Source organism: Myotis daubentonii, chromosome 7 (genome assembly GCF_963259705.1).
Source record: "Myotis daubentonii chromosome 7, mMyoDau2.1, whole genome shotgun sequence".
In the NCBI taxonomy this organism is placed as follows: Eukaryota; Metazoa; Chordata; class Mammalia; order Chiroptera; family Vespertilionidae; genus Myotis; species Myotis daubentonii.
In genome coordinates, this window is record NC_081846.1 from 41,689,395 (window position 1) to 41,707,635 (window position 18,241).

General features: G+C 38.6%; 1 protein-coding gene across 1 annotated transcript in view; it reads left to right on the top strand.

Moving 5' to 3' along the window:
* PDE11A (phosphodiesterase 11A) overlaps nt 1–18,241 on the top strand; it is a 308,732-nt gene that overhangs the window by 24,069 nt on the left and 266,422 nt on the right. The window contains exon 2 of the mRNA XM_059703969.1: nt 9,851–10,009. Within this exon, the coding sequence (XP_059559952.1) occupies nt 9,851–10,009 (159 nt within the window). The remainder of the gene's footprint in view (nt 1–9,850; nt 10,010–18,241) is intronic.

Here is an 18,241-nt window from a genome sequence, read left to right on the forward strand (position 1 = left end):
CGGTAGTTCGGTTACTGGTAAATTACGTACATTTTGTAAGTTACCTTTTTTTCACCTCAGGTTCTTCATGTGTACAATGGCACCAACCATACTCACCTTGCATGGCTGTTGTGAATATTATAAGCATGTAAAACACCTGGCATAGATACCAGATCCATGGTGGGCTCTGAAGAATCAACCAGTTCCAAAATTATCTCAGTTCCTTTGCAATTTAAACAGATCAGAAGTCTCATTTAGGACCTCTTTTAAAGCCTAACTTACCACATGCAATGCTGGAGTAATTGGTATGATGTTGTCTGCTTTATGCTTGTCTACTGGCTTAGAAGACCAAGAATGAAAGCCAAAGTCATGAACTGCTGCTACAAAGCCAGATTGTGTTGCTGCTCTCTCTTCAAGGCAAGTTTTAGTGTCAGTAGAATTCTGACCTGTCTTTTCTGGATATATCTATATTTCTGTCCATTCCATGTCCATGTCTATGTCCATGTCCATGTCTATATCTATGTCTACATATTTGACTAATATTTTGAATTTAGTGTGAAGGGAGGGCTTAGTGGAGAATTTTCTAAGGAATTGATACTATTTATAAGGCCTCAGTATGAATCGTCTGCTCTTGATAGATATGGTCTATGAGGAAAATGGCATTGTTTCTTATCAAAAAGCATACCATTCCTTAAATTCTGTTTCACAAATGTGCACTGAGTACTTAATATCAGCCAGATATGGTTGTAATAGTATAAGGCCACATTGCATGAACCACCACCAGAAATTGTCTTTATGACAATATTGGTTAGAATCTATGTTTAAAAGCTATAATTCATTTTTATACCATAAAAGGGAAAAAAACTATGAAATATTTCTCTCCAGCAGCTCAAATGGTACCTCACCACCCACATGCAAGGGGACCAATAGCTCCTAATTTCAGGAAATTTTTTCAGGCTTTGTCTCCCACCAAATGCTCTGAACTTCCCAGTCTTCTTTGAAATAGTATGCCTACATTGTTCCTCTCTTGCTTGCCCTCTGACTGACTGCTTTTTATATTTTCTTGGCTTTCTGATTTGGTCTTCTTTTCAAATGCTAAATTTAGGAGACTAAATTTAGGACCACAAGACAAAAAACAATAGGAAACTTTTCATTCCAACTATAAGTCTTTGCTAGTTGCTGTGGATCTGGACCCAAGTTGTTTCACGTTTTCATAATTAAGGTTTAGACCATCTGGCATATAAACCTGAGTGTGTTGTGGAGATTAGGAAAATCAAGCAGTCCTCTATGACTGTCAAGGCTCAACTGCCTGTGACCTTGGGTGTATTACTTAAAAGCTCATTTCTGTACATGTGAAATTCCTACATGTGGTTCCCAGGGTGTTCCCCAGTGGTTGAGCTGGGCTGGACTTAATTTTTAAGGTAAAGAGTGTTATACCCAGGGTGATAATGCTTAAAAAAAAACAAAAAAACAGGGCTCTTTAGACTTCTGCTATATCCTACTAAAAGTATGGGGTGTGGCCCGACTGGTGTGGTTCAGTGGTTGAGCATTGATCTATGTACCAGGCTGCTATAAATCTTGTCTCTCTCTTTTATTGGCAATCCAATAGTATGACAACTTCTATCTTTTGGAGGGCACTTTTGAAGTTATGGCACTGTCCTGAATGGTAATTCCATCACTCTGAAGTAACTATGCTAATTAGTCCTGTTTCTCAATTTCTTTCATGCATATAATTTTGTCATATCATGATAAAATCACTTATAGCATATAGAATATAAGATAACATATAGAATATAAGATAAAATAAATATTGAATATTTATTTTTCAAAATGTCCTTATCATAAATTCCTAGAAATGAAATTACTGTATTGAGGTGTATAAAAGTCTTAAAGGATTTTGCTACTTAATGCCAAATTGCCCTCTATATATTGCACTAATTTGTATTCCACCAGCAGTGTATAAAAGTAAACTTTCCACTAAAACTTTCAATAAAGCTAGGTATCTTTATATCTTAAATTTTATAAAAAAATAAATCTATACTTATTGTTTTAATTTGACAGTTTTCACATATTTATTGTCCATAGAATTTTTTCTTTTGTTAATTTTCTATTCCTATCCATTGCTTATTTTTTCTCATTGATTTGTGAGAATTTAACACTTTACCAGCCATACATGTTTAAAAACATTTCCCGATTTTATTTTACTTTTAATTTTGTTTGTATCATTTTTGAGCTACGGAAATGAAAAACTTTTATTAATCAGATTTATCAGTCTTTTTCTTTATGCTTCCTTCCTTTGGTCTCATGGGTTGAAAGACTTTCCCCTTGTATGCCATGTCTCAGACTCGATGAAAAACAGAGTATGTTTTATGGAATGAATAGGGGCTCTTTGCATTTACATGTTTCCTCATTTGTATATTATAAAAACATAATTACAGTTATGGACATTTTCAGACTTGAAGAGTTTGGGCACTTAGCTATAAAGGACACAAGGTGGAACTGAGATTGTGGTTAAAACAATCGCTCATATAGGTTAAATGGTGCTCAAGTTCTTGGCTTAATCATGAGCAGTGGGGAATTTTACTATAAAATGCTGGGAGAGAAGTCTTAAATACATAGGGGATAAAATGGATCTTATGGTACCTGCTCTTACCATGAGTCTGACACCTGAATAAGATTTGTGGCTCTGACTCCTTTCTTGGGGAGCCTTGAGTGCTTCCTGTGAGAAAGTGTAAAGGAATATGGAGTCCCTTTTGCTTTTAGGTTTCTTTCTTTCTTTTTTAAAAAAATATATTTTAATGATTTTTTACACAGAGGAAGGGATAGGGATAGAGAGTTAGAAACATCGATGAGAGAGAAACATCGACCAGCTGCCTCCTGCACACTCCCTACTGAAATTTGACAAGGTACATGCTCTTGACCAGAATTGAACCTGGGACCTTTCAGTCCGCAGGCCGATGCTCTAGTCACTGAGCCAAACCGGTTAGGGCACTTTTAGGTTTCTTATGTGCCTCTAAAATATGTCTCTTTGGGGCTGGCTGGGATTGCTGAGTGTAATGAACCTAGCTCTTTCTTCAAGGACCTGAAAGCTCAGACTGCAGAAGTTGGTTCTTTCTACAACCTTCCATTGACCTTGCAGGCGGGACCCCTTTTCTGGGTGTGCTCTGTGGCATAACATTCAACTCAGGAACTTACAAAAGAAGCTGCCAAGTGCGAGATCCTAGGTCAGAAATGTATGCAGTTACTGTTCTCTATGTAATGGGCACAGTTTTATTGCTAAAAAGTAAAAACTGTTTTTGGCCTTATTACTTTGTCTTTTTAAATATTAAAAATTATAGCTGATTGTCACATGCAAAAAATAGGTCTGTACAAAAGGCACTGAGAAGATCTTTGGACTTCTGAAGAGAAGTTATAATACAAAATGTCTGAGATAGGAAAATATTATGATAAAAGTGCTAGAAGCAAGAAGAGTCTACCACAATCATAAGAAACTCATTCCAGATGGTAATAACCTTATTAAAGAAGCCCTTACTTTATTAGAAAACTCTACTATTGTAGATAATTTCTTATTCTTTTGACCCAAGGGAGATGAATAAAAATTGGACACCATTGTCCATGTAATATTTCATTATAAAACTAGAAGCATTTGCTAGTTTCCTATTCAAGTTCCCATTTTCAGCAATAAATAGGCTCAATGTTTACATTCTTATTGATCCTCTTTCCTCCTTACCTGGCATTCTATGGAGCTTTGCTTGTGAGTGTAGTAAACTCCTGAAGACCCCAGGTTAAAAATTACTGAGCAGAGTTCCTTATCCTTTCCTAAATAGTCTCTATTTTCCATTCTAACTCCTTTCCCTAACACACACACACACACACACACACACACACACACACACACACACTCACTCACTTTGGGAGCAATACCACCGTGTAGATGGCCCATAGTCCATTAAACCTCAAACCATCCACAAGGGAACTTATGTTTCCCAGTTAGAATCTCTCCCTCCCTGCATTTGTCACTCCACCACCCATCCAAGTACCTGTACCAGATATATGGAGTCATTTTTGACTTCTCTAACTTTAACAGCCTTTCATCAAATTATTCAGCAAGTCCTATTGACTTTACCTTCTAAATATCTTTTAATTCAGCCCATTTCCCATCACCCTGACCACCACTAACTATCATCTTGGTCCAGAATGGTCTATCTCTCATCGGAATCTCCTGCTTCCAATCCATTCCTTATATGTAAGCCAGAGTGGTCTTTGAAGAATCAGTCATATTGCTCCCAACCACCTTCTTAAAATCCTCTAGTGACCCTGATTCTGGTATGATAAATTTACAATTTTAAACCTGGTCATTAGGCCCTCTTCGTCAGCCTCCAGCTAGTCTTTCCTGTCACATCCTTGATTCTTCCTTTGAAAGCCATCTTCATCTAGTAATGCCTCAAATTTACCAGTTTTCTATTGCTAATTTTGAATACTGTGTCCTTCTCCTAGGACACAGATCCTTTAGGTGTCAACTTAGGCATTTCACTTACTTGGGAGTTTTTTTTCTGACCTTCAACTAGTTGTGGTCCTTGGCTGTGTGTTCTATGATGGTTTGTTTCCCCCACTATTATACTAACTTGTGGTCACTGCTTAGCTAGCAAAATCTATCTTTTTTGCTATCTTTTGTTTTTGAACTTTCATTTCACCTATAACATCAGAGTAATATGTCTCTTCATCTAATTATGTTCCTAATTTTGTTCATCTCCCACAACTAATTTAGACTTCAATTTTGGGCACAGCTTTCTTCATTTTTTAAATTGGGAAATTAATCTACAGATTAATACACATTAGGGAAGTGTGTTATTGTATCAGCTCTTCTGACCTCCTCTTAGATGGATTATATCAAGTTTTGAGTTAATTTGGGAGAATTACATAAGTAGTGTAATGGAGATATGGGCAAACCATATTTTAAGCTGCATTATTTTTAAGACTTAATGAAATAAACCTTTTTTCTCAACTTTTAAGTGGGAAGATTAACACTTACTACATATATAAACATAATTATTTTTTTCTCCTCAAGTTTCAAGTTTATCAGGTGGGTGTAGATAGTTGAAGAGATGTGGGAATGGCTGATAGCATTTTTGTGTCCCCTAGTCATTCTGAATTGTTCTATTGTTCTTGTGTGCCTTTGGATATTTTGACAAAGAATACCTCACAGTGTTGGTGGTTGGTCTACTCAAAGTTGAACTTTGGTGGATGAGGCCCTTCTCCAGGGATGCAGATTATCACAAAAGTAAGAGTAGCCAGGTCACGTGTTACTCCAGAGTGGATTTTCAAGCCCAGTCTGACATGGTCCACACGACTGATATGCAACCACCAGAATTCATGCTGCTCTTCCTGTTTTAAGGCTTTCTATCAATGAATTTTATTGATCTCAATCATGACTAAGCTCTTTATCATTTAGGACAGCTGTGGGCAAACTACAGCCCGCGGGCAGGATCCGGCCAGTTTGAAATGAATAAAACTATTGAAAAAAAAGACCGTACCCTTTTATGTAATGATGCTTACTTTGAATTTATATTAGTTCACACAAACACTCCATCCATGCTTTTGTTCTGGCCCTCCGGTCCAGTTTAAGAACCCATTGTGGCCCTCGAGTCAAAAAGTTTGCCCACCCCTGATTTAGGAAAATTGTTCTCATATGAGAATAAAAATTCCTATTTGAAAAATACCAATGCCCATTATTGATCGATTCAATTTGGGATGTGGTGGAGCCCAAGCACTGGTATTTTGAAAACCTCAGCTAATTCTCACATGCAACCAGGGTGAAGAACCACTGATTAGGTCATCACAGGATGCTCCTCACCTTGCTTAATATATTGGTTTATCAACCTTCTTGTCTTTATATCTAGACTTTCACCTTCATCTCAATCTCCTCATTCCAGTAAATGGCATTTCCATCTATATCGTTTCTCAAATTAAAACCTGAGATTCATTCTTTTTTCTCTAGTCCTCCATCCCCAAATAATCAGGAAATACTGTAGACTAAATTTTCAATATATCCATCTAATGCTCCTTACCTCCATTGCCTTTCCGTTAACCTAGGCCAACCTCTCACGTTTCCTGGACCACTGAAATGTCCTAACTGGATTCCCCTATTCCAATCCTGTGTCATCTTCCACAAAGTTCTTAATTTTTAAAAAATGGGCTTTAAATTTTTATTAAAATATGTTTCAAACATTTAGATAAGAATAGACCACCAATGTTATAAAATCTTAACATTGTACTTATTTGCTTCACAGTTGTTTATTTTTAAAGAAGGAAAGTTTGTGTTAACATTCAAGCCTCCTCTCTCCCTCTCCCTCTCCCTCTCCCTGATGCCATTTCCTCTCTTCCTCCCTAGAGGTAACCACTTATATACATTTAGAGTTTATTATTCCCATGCATGCTTTATAATTTTGCTTCATATTTGAATCCATATATAATACTTAGTGTTGTTTTTAAATATTGGTAGTATTATAAAGCGGATATCAGATTGCAGCTTGTTTGTTTCACTTAACATGGCGCCTCTCCCATTCTCCCCTTTACTCTGTATGCTCTCACCACATTGACCTTTGAATTTTGGGAACTTGCTTATTTCTGCTTCAGGACCTTCGCATGTATTATGCCAGCTTCCTGGAAGTTCTTTCTATCATTCTTTGGCCAATTCTTACTCATGATTCAAGTCACAGCTTTACTTGTTCTGTTTTCTGAGAGACCTTTCTTTATTGCCATAAAAATAGGTCCCTCAGATTAAGTCTCTCTTGGCACCTTGATCTTTTCCTCAGTATCACCACAATATATGATTATACATTTACTAGAGGCTCGGTGCCGGGAATTCATGCACAGGTGGGGTCCCTAGGCCTGGCCAGCGATCAGGGCTGATCAGGACCAGGCCTATCAGGGCCCGGCCAGAGAGGAGGTGATGGTCGCCGGGCCTGGCATGGAAGGAATGGACACCGGATGCCTACTGCCACCATCAGCGCCCTGCCACCATGTGGTTCTCTGCCTCCCCCACTCTTCCTTCCCTTGCTGCCACACTGCCACTGTGGTGGGCAAGCAGCAGGCTGATTGGGGCCTGCTGGCCGGGGGGAGGGATGGGGCATTGGAGATTGCTTGCCAGCCCCAAGGAGGGAGCCGGCCCTTGGACACCCTGGGAAAGGACCTGTGTCTGCCGCCACCTACTCCTGGTTCCCCATCCCAGCCCAGGAGATTGGCTGGCCATGGGAGGTTGGTTGTAGGAGCACACTGACCACCAGGAGGCAGCTCTTGCATTGAGCGACCAGTCGATCCAGTCGCTTAGGCTTTTATATATGTAGATATGTCATCTACTTCACCTACTAGGTTGCAAGTTCCATGAGGGCAGGAATGATTTCTATTTTGCTTTCTGCTCTCTCTCTCAGCCCAGAGCCTGACGCATGATAGTTCTTTAGTAACTTTAAAAAATTAATACAAATTGTTTTAACATTAATTGTTTTAATACTAATTGTTTTTCTGAAAGTATGGTTGCATGCGCATCTTGAACAGGAGATTTGGTTTGAGTTTGATTTCTCTTTTCAGGGCTCTCTCCTCCCTGGCTAAGGATGTAGTGTGACCGCCATAGATTCCCAGATCAGAACCAGTCCTTACATGGAGTTTTAGGGGCTCCTGACCTTGTGATATTGGGTATACCACAGACCTAGTCAACAGCCAGCCTCCTGAGGCCCTGAGTCAGACAAAATTCATAGCTCTAGATGGTGCTAGACCAGTGGTTGGCAAACTGCGGCTCGCGAGCCACATGCGGCTCTTTGGCCCCTTGAGTGTGGCTCTTCCACAAAATACTATGTGCAGGTGCGCATGAATAGTGCGATTGAAACTTCATGGCCCATGCACAGAAGTCGGTATTTTGTGGAAGAGCCACACTCAAGGGGCCAAAGAGCCACATGTGGCTCGTGAGCCGCAGTTTGCTGACCACTGTGCTAGACAGCAGTGCTTCATTTCTGTTTTTTAAGTTTCTTTTAACAAGGGAGTATCTAGGCATTGGGAGAAGCCTCATTTCAGCTACTGGCTTGAAGCAGTGACCCCAGATCCAGTATATCATCTTCCGTGGAACATTAAAAAAAAAAATAATATATATATATATATATATCTATATATATATATATATATCTATCTATCTTTAATGATTTAAAGATATATATATATATATCTTTAATGATTTCAAAGAGGAAGGGAGGAGAGAGACAGAGAGGAGAGAGAGAGAGAGAGAGAGAGAGAGAGAGAGAGAGAGAGAGAAACATCAATGATGAGAGAGAATAACAGATTAGCTGCCTCCTATATGCCTCCTACTGGGGATTGAGCCCACAACCTGGAATTGAACCCGGGACCCTTCAGTCCATAAGCCGACGCTCTCTCCACTGAGCCCAACTGACTAGGGCCTTTGGAACATCTTAAGAAGCTGTTACCCTTTCAGGATCCAGTCATTCCCCAGTCTCTTACTGTCACCTCTCCCTTTACCCCTCCCTCCTTCTCTCTCTCCCTCCCTCTCTTCCCTTTCTCTCTTTCTTACTGTTTGAAAGTAAGTTGAAGGTATTGTAACATTTCACCTCAAAATACATTTCACCTAGCATGTATGTCCTCAAAATAAGAATGTTTTCTTACATAATTGCAATACCACTATTTACCTAACATAAAGTCCATGTTCAAATTTCTCTAATTGTCCCCTCCAAGAATTGCATAACAATTTCCAATGAAGGACCACACATTTTATTTAGATTCCAAGTCTCTTCAGTCTTCTTTACACCAGCACAGCTCCCGTGGCTTTATTTTACTTTTATTTTAAATCGTTTTTATCTCTCACGATATTGACATTTTTGAGTAATTCAGGTCAGACTTCTGAATGACCAACAATCTGCATTTTTCTTAATTTTCTTCCTGATGTTGTGTCCTTCCCTGAATCTCATCAGGAGGCACAAGATCTTCTTTTGTCTCATTAATGATGATGTTACTTGTTTAAGGTGGTGTCTACTAGGTCTCATCATGATAAAGACATCTTTCCTTTTGAATTTAATAAGGAGTCTTTAAGGTGTCACTTTGAGATTATGTTAATATCCTGTTTAACAACAACCTTTCATCCAATGGTATTAGCCTGTATTGGTGGTCCTGGCTTGCATCCATTATTATTTTGGTAGTTACAATAAATAGGTATTATATAATTTTACCATTCCTTCTACATTTTTTCGCTGACATTCTATAAAGAAGCACTTTATCTCCTTCCTCCCCACTTCACTTAAAAAAAATTATTTTAAAAGTATCACTATGGGCTCAGAGGTTTGTTTTTTACAGAATCATGTGACCAAAAGTAAAGTAGTGCTTTTCTGAATATTTTTTCATAGTGCTTAATATATATTTATTATGTATTTTTATATGATACTTCATAGCCAGGTGTCTATATGAAATAACACATTTTAATAAATAACATAGTGTGGAGTTCCATTAAAAACACTTGCCCCCTCCCCAGTTTTGACAAGTAGTCAGGATTAAAGTTCCTCTCTTGGCTAACAATTGTGGTGATTTGTTTTCATTTATATTTCTTTAATGAATTCAACATAAAGTCAAATCTGTTATTAAAAATTTGCAGGCTAAAGTTGCCCTTGATAAGGTACCTTACACAGAAATACAGGGGTAGGAAAAGTAGATTTATAGCTGTTTGTATGAGAAAAGACATGCATGTTATGATTATTACAATAGCTTTATTAACTGTTTCACATAGTCACAACTGTAAACCTACTTTTACCCACCCTTGTACATTTCTCTCTCCTCTCTGACAGTGCATATTGCAGTTAATACTCTGTCTTATTTTTAGGATAGAAGATTCAATGATGAAATTGACAAGCTGACTGGATACAAGACAAAATCACTATTGTGCATGCCTATCCGAAGCAGTGATGGTGAGATTATTGGTGTGGCCCAAGCGATAAATAAGATTCCTGAAGGTGCTCCATTTACTGAAGATGATGAAAAAGTAAGATTTCATGCCTTTCATGACTTTCATTCTCCTTCTTGGTTACTGATTGTTATTCTCCCTGAAAAGGACAGGAATTGTGTGAATAGCTGTTGGATTAGCCCATTCATGAATCAAAGAGCCTTTTCTCATGTTAAAATGTAATGGGAGCTTTTGATATTTTACAGAATGTGGTATAATTGAAAATAATTACTTAGTCTTTTTCTTAGCTTGCTTTTCATTACAAGCCTCAGTAGTATTCTTATTATTCCCTGGTCTTTATCTTCCTTATAAGCAAGCTTTTCAATCCAGGATCACACCACCACCACACATGGTGCAATGGAAAACAGGGGAGATAGAAGATTACTGTGTTTCAGAAACTCAGCTCTTTTGTATTTTTATAACAACTACAAAGAATTGTTTTCTCAGTTCTTATATAAAAACTTCAAGTAAATGAATATTAATTGTTATTTAAAATTGCTAATAAAAAGAATATTATTTTCATTCCTGAAGAGCAATTGACCCTGGTAGAAGTGATGTACTTTTTGCGCATAAATTTGAAGTTCTTTCACCAGTAGTTTATCCCCCATCTCATATTACATGAGAGACTTTTCAAAGAGTTGAAGTTCTGGTTTTAAAGCTCTTACCTTCAGATGAAATAGAATCAGGTGGGATATTTTTAAAATTTGTAGTAAAAGCAAATCTCAAGTTAGTTTGTTTCAGTTTAATGACTGGCATAATCCTATTTGATTAAAAAAGACACTTTACACCCCTAGGTTCATAGCAGCACAATTTATGATAGCTAAGATTTGGAAATAGCCTAAGTGCCCATCAGTAGATGAGTGGATTAAAAAACTGTGGTACATCTACACAATGGAATACTATGCTGCTGTAAAAAAGAAGGAACTTTTACCATTTGCAACAGCATGGATGGAACTGGAGAGCATTATGCTAAGCGAAATAAGCCAGTCAGAGAAAGATAAATATCACATGATCTCACTCATTTGTGGGATATAATGATCAACATAAACTGGTGAACAAAAATAGATCTAGAGAAAAGGTAGCACTGAGCAGACCTTCCAACCTCAGAGAAAAGGCAGGGGAAGGGGTGGGTTAGAGATCAACCAAAGGACCTATATGCATGCATATTAGCATAACCAATGGACACAGACACTGGGGCAGTGGGGGCTTGCCCTTGAGGGTGTGAGTGGCTGGGGGAGGGGGTTTTCAATCGGGGAAAAAGGAGACATATGTAATATTTTAAACAATAAAAAATTAAAGAATATATTATCTTGAAAAAAAGACACTTTATAATTTAACCTTATGGATGTGAGGTAGTTATTTACCAATGCTAATTACTAAAGCATTAAATTAATGCAAATATCTGGTACAAAAGGTCAACATAATATATGATTATAAGGAAACAAGATTTTTAAGTGAAAAGAGTCTTTATTGAGGTCATTTCTTATAAGTACCTTGCGCTAACCGATTGCGCCACTGGAGCTCCTGAGGTCATTTCTGTAGTTGAATTTGAACAGCCCAAATCCCAGAAAAGGTTTATAAACCTGTAGAGCCTGATAGGGCCTTACACAATTTCTTACCAATTTAATAAATGATGAAAATGTGCAAGGCATGTGTGTTGGTGTCATAGGAAGCACAGATAGGAATCTCAAACGTGTTACTCCATCCTGGAGCTACACAAGCCAGACGCAAGTTCAGCAATGAAATGCCCAGGACATGCTATGGGTGCCTAGGAAAAGGAGGATTAGTTTCAGTTGAAGAATCTTAAAAGGCTTCTTGAAAGAGATGGCGTTTGATCTGAATTCTAAAGAAAGGCTAGGTCTTCATAACACATAATCAAGTGAGAAGGTGAGGAATTTAAAAACATAAAATGTAGGTCACTGTGCAAATGTTTCCATGGAATGTAAAAATTTCCTTTTGTGCATTTTGCACCAAAGATGAGAGAGTCCTAAAATAATGTGCCTCTTATAGGGATTTGGATGGAAAGATGTGAGCTGCGTGCCTTTCCAAATAACACATTCCCATGGCATCTCCCAAACATTTAGTTTATACTTAGATGTAGCCCTGCCTTCACTCTGCCCTTTTTGTTGAATCAGATCCCATTATTTTTTTAATTCTAAGTTCTGATTCCATTCATGTTAGATTTGTTTTCTGGAATTTCTCAGTGGATTTATACTTATGAGCTAGGGCTTTGTGAGCTCTGCATAGACTACGCAGGGGTTTGTACCTATTTGAACAGCATTAATGTTTAGCTCTACTGAATTCATGCTTGGCTAAGGACAAGCACCCTGCTTTGGGTGAGCTACTTACTGTCTGACTCTCACTTTCTTCACCTGTAAATTATGCTATCCACCATTCTACAGCATGAGAATTAAATAAGACCATACATGACAAATACTTTTAAAAAATTTAAGAAAGGCAAGTGTAGAACATACATTTTTATTTTTGAACTGTTCTTCTATTTTTGTTATTTATCCCCAGGCAAATTATTTCTTCGATTCAACCTCATTTGAGTATTTCCTTGCTCTAAATGTATTTTTCTCCTCTGCAAAATCTTATGTTACCACAGTAGCATTTTATTTTCCAACCTTTCCAATTCCCTCTCCTAATTAAAAAACCCTACTCTAGTCTCACTTCTCAGAAGAAGCCTTACCAGTTAGGGCAGGCAGATTGTGTTTATTTCAAATTCTGTATCTGGTTATTGTTCTTTTCTGCAAGGATTCTATATATTACTAGAGGCCTGATGCACGAAAATTCGTGCAAGAGTAGGCCTTCCTTCCCCTGGCTGCCAGCACTGGCTTCTTTACGGGACCTGGGACCCGGGCCCTGGGACCCGGGACCCGGGACCCGGGAACGGGCTGGCTTCCCTTGGGCCACCCACAGGCACCTGGAACCTGGGCTGGCTTCCCTCCGGCCCCGGCTTCGTCAGGAAGGACATCCGGAATGACATCGGAAGACGTCTGGTCTAATTAGCATATTACCCTTTTATTATTATAGATAAACCAAACAGGAGTGGTAAGAAAGAAAAGTGCAAAATCTAGAAATGATTAACTGGAAAGAACAGGCTCTAGATACTTCTTTTAAGTAAAAGAAGGTATTGTGGCATAATGGCGGCATACAGGCCAAATAATGTGTCTACTGGGGTTGAAATTCTACCTCGGCTAGAGCCTGTGTAACTGTGGGCAAGTTATTTAGCCTTCCTGTGCTCTAATTTCCTCCTCTTAGAAGAGATGTTATAATAATAATACTTATGAGGCTGTAGGGGGATTAAATGATTATAGGGAAAGGATTTGGAACAGCACCTAGCACATAGTAAGTCCTTATAAAAGATTAGCTTTTACTGACAGTCCATTAATACATGTGAGATGTAGTCAGGTCTCAGTTAAAAAATTACCTCTGTATAGCCCTAGCTGGCTTAGGTCAGTGGATAGAGCGTCAGACTGCCGACCAAAGGGTCCTGGACCAAATTCCGGGCAAGGACAGATACCTCTCTTGTGGGCCCTCTCTCTTCCACTCTCTCTGAAAATCGATGAAAAAATATCCTTTGGTGAGGATTAAAAAACAAAAATCTCTGTATAATTTAAGTCTGTAGGTTTTATAAGCATAATCTATATGGAAGTTCCCCCTTTGGAATTTCAACAATGAAATGAGAGATATACTTCTTTATAAATTCACAGTTCTCTTGTGTTACTGTTAATCCATGCTCTCTGTTACTTGATTGTACAAGATTATGCTTCCATTGCTTTTTATTCTACTTTTTAATGTGAAGTTATTTCTTACATATATGTCTACAAATCAGTGTAGTCTACTGTGCTATTTCTAGGGATTATAAAGTTTTCTTTTTTCTTTTTCTACATAGCCTAGTTTGCTTAGTCACTGTCCTATTACTGGAAATTTGGGTTGTTTCTAGTTTTTCACGAATACAAATAGCCTCTGAATGAACATCTGGAACAAATTACCTTTATCTTTTATGTTATTTCCTTGGAGTGTACTCCAAAGACTGAAATTACTGAGCCAAAGGGCAAGAAAAGCTTTATAGCTCTCATTCCAAGTTACCAAATAGCTTTCAGAAATATTGATTCTATTTCCAATGGTAGCCGCTCACATGTACCTCTTCTTGCAGAGTACTGCCATCTTCGTTCAATTCACATTTTAAAACTCAAATTACTTTTCCTTAGTCGGCCAGGCAGGCTTCAGACAACCTTCTCTCACATCCACCAGTAGCAATTCCAGCAATCGTAGTTTCAGTGCCACCTACAAGTAAGGAAACAAGGAAGGGAAGTGGAAGCCTGGTGCTTAGTGTTAGGTAGGGCCTTCAGATCAGATGGCCTTCAAGGCAGATTCAGTCTTCTACCTGCTTTTCTTAGCTGTGACCTCGAGCAAGCTGCTCAATCCTTTTTTCAAAAATTCTCACGTGGGGATATGTTTATTGATTTTAGGGAGAGAGATCGAGAGAGAAATATTGATGTTAGAGAGAAACATTGATAGGTTGCCTCCCGTAAGCACCCTGACTGGGATGGTACACGCAACCTAGGTATGTGCCCTGAACTGGAATCGAACCCACAACCTCTTGGTGGACAGGACGATGCTTCAAATAAATGAGCCACCTGGCCAGGGCACTCAATCCCTTTTTACTTTAGAACTTCCAGAACAGGGTTGTTGTGAGGAGTAAAATAGGTAATAGATGTAAAGTGCTTAGAGTAGCACTAATTATCATTCAATAAGCTTCATGAAATCTCACTATCTATTTCAAAGCCAGACTTCCCTTTTTAATGACATTAAAATCATTATGCTCTTTAAAGTTTTTGCATAATTAGTAATAATTTAATCAGCAGTGGTTAGAGAATTGTGTGAAATATAGTCTGCCATGTGCACATGTTAATAATTTAAGTTACATCCCGACAAATGACGTGTTTGGTAATTCATGTTGTAAGTGCACCCAAAGGCAGGTCATACAGAAGAGATGATTGGAATTTTCTGTTTCACTTCATGGGTTTGCAGCAAATGTGCCTGTTTTTCAGTGATATGTACAAGTTAGCTGATTTAGGTGGTATGACATCCAATTAATTTGTCATTTCATTACCCCTGGGTGAATGAAGGGAGGTATCTTTTGCAGAATAAAATAATGAGACCTGGATGGGAGCAAACATTTGTTACCTATGAAGATGTATGGGCCCTCCGGATGGAACCTGGTATCTGGAAATGAGCACAGGCTCTTATCCACCTTTGCCAGGTTGCCTATCCCTGGGCCCCAAGGAGCCATTTCTTACTGTGGTGTTGCACGAAGAATATGTGCACTGCAGTTGCTTTCCAACAGTCTGACATACAAGTAGTTGTGGGTTGAAGTTGTTCTTTGGCTAATCTCTATAGGGTTTCTTTAGCCTATGGTCACCTCTCTCCAGCCCATTATTTGGAGTGTTCAGCTATCCTTCTGCTCTCCTTGCTGTCAACATGTTCAGGCATCCTGCATAGCTGGGATGCAGCCAACTGAGCTTGGCTGCCTCCGGACTGGCCACATGCCAGGAACTTGTTATGGGTGACCCTGCCCTGCCAATTGGTGTCGAGGATAGTGCATGGATGATGCTAATGTGTATCACAGAAGCTAGAGTCTTGTTATTTGCAACAGGCCTGAGACTCAGACAGATAATGGGGAAGATTTTATAAGCACTTGGGCTTACATTTTTAAGCTGTTCCTGACTGTGCAAAGCCCAATGTTTAGGATCCTGGTGAGATGTCAAGGCTGCAAAAGAAATTCAACTCACTTTAGTTAGGAGAACGGATGTTGAATACATCATGCTCATAGGAGTTACAAATTGGTGATCCCAGAAGACTGAATGCAGCTCACAGAGATATGTGACTTGCATGGAATTTGACTGGCATAGGATTGATTTTTCTTTTAAAAAATATATTTGTTTTGATTTCAGAGAGGAAGGGAGAGGGAGAGAGAGATAAAAACATCAATGATGAGACAGAATCATTGATTGGCTGCCTTTTGCATGCCCCACATTGGGGATGGAACTCGCACCCTGGCATGTGCTCTGACTGGGAATCAAACCATGACTTCCTGGTTCATAGATCAATGCTCAACCACCGAGTCACACCGGCTGGGCTGATTTTTATTTTTTATTTAAAAGCCTTTAGACATGGCTGCACGCTCTGGTTCTGTCATAATAACCAATACTTAAACTACTAGTCATTTTAATAAAATCAACAAAATGGGAGTAAAGATGGACAGGTTTCTTCTGTGGTATTATGAAAAGTTAGTTTCTACACAAACGTACTTTTCAAAAAGTTGTTTTAGTAGTGTTGTGAAGGCCTGGGGGTGGGGTGGGGGTGGGGAGAGAGGGCAGGGTGGAAAGGATCAATGGGGAAAGAGAGGGGACATCTGTAATACTTTAAACAATAAAGATAAATCTTTTTTAAAAAGTTGTTTAAAAAGCTTGTTATATATGTGGTAGTGGGATTACAACCACTCTCTCAGGCAAATTTATGTGTTTTTCAATTATACTCCATTGTCTTTTGGATAGTCAAATGCTAAACGAGCAGTGAATTAACTAATTGTAAGAAGTGGCCTTTGTGTTCTTATCCTTTTTCTACCTATATTGCAATTAACTCAGATTTTCAAATCTGTTGCAATAAAATTATAATTAATAATCAGTGTTTAGCAAAAAGGTTTTAAAAGTCTCAATAGATGGCTCATGATTATAAGTTATATTTGACCAGTAAGATTTCAGTTCTGGAAAAATTTGGATTGAATTCTCCTCACTTTTAATTGCAACATTTTATCTACGTTTAAACTGTCTAGTCACTGCACTATGCCTTTTTTTTAAAAAAATAAATTTTACTGATTTTTTACAGAGAGGAAGGGAGAGGGATAGAGAGTCAGAAACATCGATCAGCTGCCTCCGCACACCCCGCACCCCCCCCCCTCCCGCATCGGGGATGTGCCTGCAACCATGGCACATGCCCTTGACTGGAATCGAACCTGGGACCTTTCAGTCCGAAGGCCGACGCTCTATCCACTGAGCCAAACGGCCAGGGCTGCACTTTGCCTTTTGACTGCTACTCCCCAGGTCCCATATAATCACTGTGAAACTGCAAGAGCCTCGGAGCCCCTTTTGTTCACGTTCTGTATGCCCACTGGCCTATCTCTGACCAGGAGATTCTGAAACAAGCAAGATTAACAAGAACACTATTCCCAACACCGTATCTGTCAGAACTCAGTTCAGATGTCAGTGAGTGTTTCTGTTGGAGAAGTATTGCTGTAGGCTTCTAGTTCTGTTCCCTGCCTCTTCCCTAGGCAGAGTCTCACTTCAGGGTAAGAAGGCAAGGCTGCCTGCCAGGGCCCAGGTTTGGGGTAACATTCAAGAACTGGTTACCCTTCCCACTGACACACCTTTACTTATATTCTTATCTAATTGCACAAAATCCTCCTCTTCTTCACCCTCTTTCAAGGCTTAAATTAAATTCTAACATCTCAGACTTAAGTAGGACTATTCTGACAGCGATTATTATTTGTCCTTAATAGTAGTTCTTAATATTTTATAGTTTAACTTTTTTTTTCTGCTGTCCCCAGTCACTGCAGTTAGATTTTGACTAGCCATTCATTGAGAAAATAAATAATGACCAAATATTCAGGAATTAAAAAAAAACATTAATACAACAATTGACAAAATGAAGGGCAATATCTACACAGTGTATTTTGTATTTCAGATGCAAATAATCCACACTATGGCTGCAGATTTACAGGCCCCTTGCAAAAATCCTGATGTCCTCAGATGGTTGAAATGCTAGTATTTGTAATTTCCTGCTTCCTTAGCTTCTCTTTTTATGTTTCTAAGAGTTATCGAGGAAATGATACGTGTTTAGATACAGCATCCTTTCTACCTCTTTTCATATATTTGCAGAACATTGTCTAGTAGTCTGCTTTTAGCAGGATCATGAAATAGCAGGACCATGAACTAATTAACTTGATTAGTTATAGGACTATAACTGTTGCAATGCAAAATGGGGAAGATTTTGAGTCACCATGGATACAAACATCATTTTAAATGGCTGAATAATGTTTTGTTATGTGGAAAAACCATGCATTCATTCACTGCTTATTGAGTTTCTACCTAGTAGGCACTACTTTGAGGTACTTTTCCAAGTACTGGGGTTAAACTGATGAAAAGACAGACAAAAATTCCTTCTCTCTCAGAGTTTACATTCTTGCGGTGAAGACAGACAATA